The 7500-nt window shown below is 37.8% G+C and overlaps 1 protein-coding gene across 1 annotated transcript in view; it reads right to left on the bottom strand.

Annotated features, from left to right (window-relative positions):
- Window positions 1–7500, bottom strand: part of LOC144957972 (alkyldihydroxyacetonephosphate synthase, peroxisomal-like) — a 50512-nt gene that overhangs the window by 37029 nt on the left and 5983 nt on the right. Inside the window, exons 2-4 of the mRNA XM_078889536.1 lie at window positions 2444–2624; window positions 1347–1467; window positions 620–694 (exon numbers count right to left, since the gene is read on the bottom strand). Of these exons, the coding sequence (XP_078745662.1) occupies window positions 620–694; window positions 1347–1467; window positions 2444–2624 (377 nt within the window). The remainder of the gene's footprint in view (window positions 1–619; window positions 695–1346; window positions 1468–2443; window positions 2625–7500) is intronic.

Below are 7500 nucleotides of genomic sequence, written 5' to 3'. Positions count from 1 at the left end.
AAATATTTAAATGTCTTCACTTGTTTGACGGTCTCCCCTTTGCTTGACAAGTGGAAGGTCGCGTTGTTGTCATTCTTTGAGACCACTTCTTAAAAGGGGGAAATTCCTCCTCTCGACTCCAAAATAGCAGATTTCTTCTTCTTCCATTCAGGCCAAAGCTTCAGACTGAAGATTGTATGGCCGTCTTTTCAGTAACAGGGGTTTTAGAGGGAAGCTGGGAGCGATTTTTTTAAGTCATCAGTCGAAAGGAGTTGTTTACAAAGTGGTTGGTAGGGAGTTCCAAAGTCGTATGGTGGAGGGGAAGAAAGAGTACAGATGATGGTTCGTTCTTGAGTGGGGGATTTCAAAATAAGTTAAATGCTGAGTTTTGTGGTTTGTTGTTCCGTTTTAAATGGCTAGTTGGAATTTCGAGTTTTCAGTATTGTGCTTTGTGGAATACGAGGAGTTTGTTGATGGAACGACTTTCATGTAGCGGCTTCCATTGGAGATCGTTCATGAGATGAGTCACGATTTCCACGGATCTGAGAAAAAACATCAGCATTGAATTAATCAGTTCTTACAAGAAAACATAGATGAAAAAAATAACCTAAACCAGGCAAAAACCAAGTGAAAACCTTACCTGGCCAAACTACCAAGTCTGGAATACGTTCAAAAGCCCCTTCTCGTAGGGTGAACATTTCATGTAACGTATGGCCTGAGATGAGAACAAGGAAAATAAAATCATTAAGGAAAGAAAAAATATGTTTTTAAATGAACAGATTAGCATTGTCATCAAAATGGAGGCTACGATGCTTCTTTTTCAGGTGCATGGATCTATTTCTAATCAGTTTGTTTTTTTTCTCAACAATTTAAATTTAATTTTTTTTTTGAGCTTCTACATTTCAAGACAATTGTGGTGAATGGTCCAGATAGCTTAGGTGGTAGAGCACTCGCTTCACACACAAAGGACAGCAAGTGCTTGCTATCATCTGTTTCGCACCATGGAAACTGGGATTTAATTTTTTTTCTTTTTAACTGAGCTTTTATATAGCGCAATATCCACTAAATGTGCTCAAAGCGCTTTACAAGGGGTCCCTGGCCAACAGCAACATTTAACATTTAGGACGGGACGTCTGTTAGGCAATATTACAACTTTTTCGGAGAGAGACAAGGTTGGTAACTGCCAGGTACTCATTTTACACCTGAGTACAGTGAGCGAATATGAGTAAAGAGCCGTTTTCAAGGACTCAACTTTGCGTGAAGCGAGACTCAAACCCAGGACCTTCCGATCTGAAAGCGTGTGTCAAACCACATAGCCACATAAACTCTTAACTCCATGGGCCTGATGGCTCTGAAGGAGGACTTACCATGTGACCTAAACAGGCGGTCCTGACAATCATCCGAGTGGGAGACGGAGGTTCTGGTCAAATCCGATAGAAATCCTTCATTTTTTATCGGAACTGGAATGTAAGCTGGATTCATCTCTGGCTGTATCAAGGAAGGAAAATAAATACATACATAAATGAATAAATAAGTGAGCCTGGCCTATTTGTGTGTTTGACATGTACTAAGGGTATCTCAGGCCTTTTCATACAGGAAATAAATCATCAAGGGGATGAAACGGGCTAAATGGCAACAAATATTCTGATTGGTTAATGCTTAGTAACGGGTGAACCACCAATTCTATGAGGCTTCCATTCCATTTGACTGTTGTCTTTTACAAATAGAAATACTGAAAGGTTTGATGATTGTCCTTGACAGCTGTAGAACTGAATAATAGATCAATAGAGACAAAGAAAGTGAGAAGGAAACTTTGAGACAGGTTTAGTGTGTCAACTGGTTGACAATTTGTGTGTGTGTGTGTGTGTGTGTGTGTGTGTGTGTGTGTGTGTGTGTGAGAGAGGTGTTGCTGAATATTCAAGATATTGTGGTCACCAATACCTTATCGGTAGATGCTTTTGGACCAAAATGTATTTTGAATATTTTTAAAATGAGGATAGTGATGATACTGATAATGATGAGTTTAAATAAGCGTACGCACCAATTTGTTTTGCATTTATTAAACATTTATTATGTGTATATTAAATTCATCAAATCAAGGTTCTTACTTTTATTTCATTTTCTATCCTTCAATTCTTATTTCAATCACTTTCCACCATTTTCATTTTTTCCTGACCTTCACCCCTTCCCTCTCGACTTCCGTTTGTTTAGATGCGTTCAATATTTTCAACAGTGAGGATGATGATGATAATACTGATGACAAGTTTTTATTAACAACAATGATAAAAGAAAAACGTAACTGCATGAGAGACAATACCTTAGAGGTGGATGCTCATCTTAAAAGAATTTTGAAAAAAAAAAAAAAAAAAATTTAATGAGGATGATGATGATGATAAAAATAAAAATATAAAAACAAGAGAAACAACAACAATAAAAAGAAAGACAATACCAGATTTGATCTAACCTGAGAAGTGATGGTGTGGTCTATGCTGACACCAATGGTCTTGATCATCCAGTCCCTCATCAGAGGCATCTCACACCCACTGATTCGGTACCTTTCTCCACTGAATTCGGCCTGGCCATTCTTGTTCATGAAAAATTTGGAATCTTTGAATCCCCAGCCATTCCATTTCAACAGGTCTTGTCTGAAACGTACAGGAATCCAAAATAAATAAAGAAATCTGTTCAGACGCATGACTTCCTTGTTCTACATGAAATAAATAAACATGGCTATTTATATGTCTTGTAATAATTATAGACCTGTAAATTGTAAATAGCTCTGTAAAAAGTAAAAATTGACTGAAACTCTTCGTAGCGGAAAAGAATCGAAATGAATAATAGACAGCAAGCTTGCTTGAGCAAAACAATGGCAGAAAACGTCCTAATTTGAGCGGGAATTAATTAGGCTACTTACCATTGTTCCTTATAATCAGGTACTCAATCAGTGAAGAAACGGTCAACCAGTTTGTTTACAACGTGAGGCAATCGAGATGTGCTTGTAGCAATCTATCCTAACTTTCGATTTGAAGGTTGCAAGATAACGCATTTCCCGCATTCACATTTTCATTTTTCATATTATTACTTTCCACCAGGAAAATGTGGTCAATTTTGGCTTAGACGAAACAATGAAATTTATCGCTCAGCGGTTCAGTTAAAATTGGCTACCATTGGAATCACGACAGGTTTGGAAAGTGAAAAAATAATTTCACAAAGGTTGTGTGAAAATAGACTGGGGTGTGTTCAGACACGGCAATTCTAAAAAGCGTCGCTTAGCCTTGGCAATATATCTATCATTAATATAAATGGCCCATGAGCTATGCGTCGCGCTGTGGAACATTCCTAATTCCTATACGGTCAGTAGAAGGTAACAAAGTTCCTCATGATATGACAGGTTGATGACGGATAGATAATTCAATTTTGTGGTATGTGGCATATTATAACACTTAGCTCAGAACCTGAAGGTCAAAGGTGCAAATCCTAATGTTGAAGGCAAAAGGTTTTTTAATCAGGTGAGAAATGGGTACCTGTCCTATAACAGTGTTGTCTCCGCTGAATAAGGAATTATTATTATGCCTTTGAGGCATCACATACAGTGGCTTGGGATCTTTTGCAAAGTGACTTGAGCACATTCAGTCATTATTAAGTGGGTATGATAACTTTATTTATTTACTTTTGATTTTTGTTCTCTTGATTTAGATAGTGCAGGAAAGAGAAAACAATAAAAATAAAAGACATGAGAAAATGAGAGATATATATATAGAGAGAAAAAAACAAAAGAAAGAGAGAGAGAGAGAGAGAGAGAGAGAGAGAGAGAGAGAGAGAGAGAGAGAGAGAGAGACACAGAGAGAGAGATATATCATACATAACATGACATCCAATGCGATACAGTTACTAAGACTCCTTTGATATGCATAACCAGGGGACACCTGGAATGCAAATTCAAACTGTTTTAAAACCAACTCACAGTTACCATTTGCCAGCTGTTTTATGTCCAAATATGTAAATTAAATCGTACAAATGGCCACATGTCAGACCTGCATACTATTACCAACAATTAGTCGAATTACGAATGTTTGGCTTCAATTTCAGAACTTTTTATAAGTTAATATATAGGTATCTATAACTGAAATGGTTTGATTAACGCAAAGTTTAAGTCATTAACCCTTTCCTTACCAGCCATTTTCAGGATTTTCCCCAAAATCTCACACCCATAAAAAGAAAATAGTTCGTTTTGTTTTACTCAAACAGAAAAGCAACAAATACATTCTATGCATAATATTGATCGGCAAAATGAAATCTACAACACAGTGTCACGTTTTTATAGATAATAAAACATTTTTCTTTCAAGTGTGTGATTTACAAAAGAAATCTAAATGATAAAAGTACTGGTTGGATCGTAACAAATGTGATGATTTTCCTTTCATTGGTAAGGAGAGGGTTAAAACCGTTTGAAAATGAAAGTTGATGCCAGTACACATTAATTTTAAGGATTTTGAAATCTTTTTTTATTCCTTGCAAAGGTTGAATGTTGCTTTACAAAGTTTAATATAGTGACAACAGCAATTTTTATATCCTAAAAATTACAAATTTTTTAAATCTTCAAGTAGGCAAGTGTGTAATGATTATGAATTTGTGTAAAGAATTAGAAGATGCTGCCTTAACCCCCTCCTTTCCAGCTTTTTTCAGGATTTTCCCCAAAACTTTACACCCAACTAACACAAAAATAGATTTTTTATCACTCAAACACAATAATAGCAGTAAAGTTCTTGCGATAAATAATTTCTTTAACAAAACATGCTCTACAACACACTGCTCATTAAAAAAAAAAATTTTATGATGTACAAAAGAAATTTGAATAAGAAAAATGTTGGTTGTATCGTAACGAATATGACGATTTTACTATGGATGGTAAGGAGGGGGTTAACTCACTCAATCCTAGAGATCTTTTGCTACAAAACTGGGAAAATGTATTAAACAAGAGCATGTGTATTGATAGTTTTATTAAACTATCTACCATTACCATTAACATGTAAAAATGAAAAACACTAGCTTTGATACTACGCCTATAATTTATCTCAGAAAAATGTCATCAAGAGAGATGGGGTAAAAGTGACCCGGGTAAACTACAGATATAGTCTGTGTTAGGATTGAGTGAGTTCATGAAGTCAATAGACCAGATAGATCCTTCCTACTATCCAAAGAAATGCAACAGTTTCAGGTCACAAAGTCTGTCAGTAAATGGTAAATAACAAAGTCATACAAAGGCAAATAGAAGGGCATTTTTCACCCTTTAAATTAAAATAACTTTAATTCTGCTCATCTGATTTTCGGGAGGCCTTCCGAAAGCTCCTACATCCCCAGTATTCTTGTTTTTTATAATGTTCTAGAAGGGGGTTTGGGAGGGGGGGAACTTATTTTTTTAAAGAAGTCTCCCCCCTCCCAAACCCACTACTTACTACTACTACTAGAGAGGTGAGCCGGTGTTACCAATACTTAGCTTCTATATCAGGACAAATCATTCGTTTGGACAGAAAAATAAATAAAAAACTTACCGCTTACCGTCAAAAGCAGTTTAGATTTGAAGATACATTTGTTTTCTATCAAAAAACATTCGGTACTAGACAATCCTTGATGAATTTCAAAAGTTGTGTTTGAAATTATATCCTAAATATTTTCATGATTCATTCCTCGCTAAATCGTGTGTGTTTTCCATCTGTCCAATGGTTGGTGCCTGCCGCGCAAAACAAAGGTTTTTAAAAAAGTTTATTGAGAAAAAGATACGGAAAAAAGTGTCCCTAGATAGGCATACTAACGAAAGAGTGAAAATGGAAAGGCTTCGAATGGGAACAAAACAGACAATGGACGTTTCGGGTACAAACCCTTCGTCAGCACAACAATACACAAATAAACGTGGAAAACAAATAAAATATAATGAAAAATAACTTGTATCGTCTGTACTCAATGGTGGTTGCAGTATGAATGAAATGTTAGCGTGGCGTGGGTAGAGGATAGGGTGCCCCAGGGGGGTGATCTAATTGATAAGCAAAGGTCAGCGTCAGGGAACAGAACTTTCCAGACTATAATGGAAGATAAAAGACATATTGGTAGTAGTAGTAGTAGTAGTAGTAGTAGTAGTAGTAGTAGTAGTAGTTAGTAGTAGTAGTGTAGTGTAGTATAGTTAGTAGTTGTAGTAGTAGTAGTAGTAGTAGTAGTAGTAGTAGTAGTAGTAGTAGTAGTAAGGTGGAACAGTAGGGGGGGGGGGGGTTGGAGGGGGCGAGGTGAGGGTCGGGGGGGGGGGGGGGGGGGTTGTTGGATGAGCGAAGGTCGAATCTTCGCGAAGGAACGATGCGATAGTAAAGTGGAATACACCAATAAATAGATAGATGGATAGGCAGATAGATAGGTAGATGGTCAGAAAAGAGGGGAGAGAAGGGAGAGAGAGAGAGAGAGAGAGAGAGAGAGAGAGAGAGAGAGAGAGAGAGAGAGAGAGGAGAGAGAGAGAGAGAGAGAGAGAGAAATTAATAAAAGAAAAAAAATTTAAAATAAAAATTAAAAAAAAAAAAAGGGGCGGGGGGGGGGGGGGGGTTGGTTTGATGCGGACCGGTAGAGAGGGGGAATCAGAGAGAGGAGAGAGAGGGGGGGAGGGAAGAAAGAGGGAGGGGGGGGGACAAAGAAAGAAAGAAAGAAAGAAAGAAAGAAAGAGAGAGAGAGAGAGAGAGAGAGAGAGAAAGGGTGGAGGGGAGGTGAGAGAGGGCGAGTAAACAGCCGAGTGATAGCTGGGTCTATATGTATATTAATGGATGAAAAAGTGGATGATTGGACACAATGAGAGAGAGCTAGGAAGGTAGATGACTATGAATCGGTGGATAATCAGTAGATAGATAGCTAGCTAGCTAGCTAGATAGATAGATAGATAGATAGATAGATAGATAGGTAGGTAGAGTTGTACTTTTAGTAGTATGAACAGTAATAGTAGTAGTCGTAGTAGTAGTAGTGGTAGTAGTAGTAGTAGTAGTAGTAGTAGTAGTAGTAGTAGTAGTAGCAGTAGTAGTAGTAGTAGTAGTAGCAGTAGTAGTAATAGTAGTAGTAGTAGTAGTAGTAGTAGTAGTAGTAGTAGTAGTAGTAGTAGTAGTAGTAGTAGTAGTAGTAGTAGTAGTAGAAGTAGTAGTAGTAATAATAGAAGTAGTAGAAGTAGTAGTAGTAGCAGCAGCAGTAGCTGTAGTGGCAGAAGTGAGAGCAGCAGTGGTGATGAATATGGGTGACGTTGACATCTAGTGGTGGTCAATCCTGGTGTTGAGTCCGCGTGGAGTCAGCGTTCCCAACAACTTGATCAGGTGAGTTTCCCTACGTCGACGGGCGGAAGTGTCCGAATGGCAAAAACTGAGCACACACACACGCACACACTGTACATCGCAGTGGTCTGGCAGATTGAAGTGTCTGGCCACTGCTGTGTCTGCACAGTTCGATATGTCACGCAAGTGCTGCACGAATCTGTCACCCAGCCTCTTTCCGGTCTCACCA

Source organism: Berghia stephanieae, chromosome 12 (genome assembly GCF_034508935.2).
Source record: "Berghia stephanieae isolate SIO BIC M18660-M18661 chromosome 12, UCSD_Bste_1.3, whole genome shotgun sequence".
Classification (NCBI taxonomy): domain Eukaryota; kingdom Metazoa; phylum Mollusca; class Gastropoda; order Nudibranchia; family Aeolidiidae; genus Berghia; species Berghia stephanieae.
Note: the sequence above shows the minus strand (reverse complement) of the source record. Positions and strands in the feature narration are given on the sequence as shown.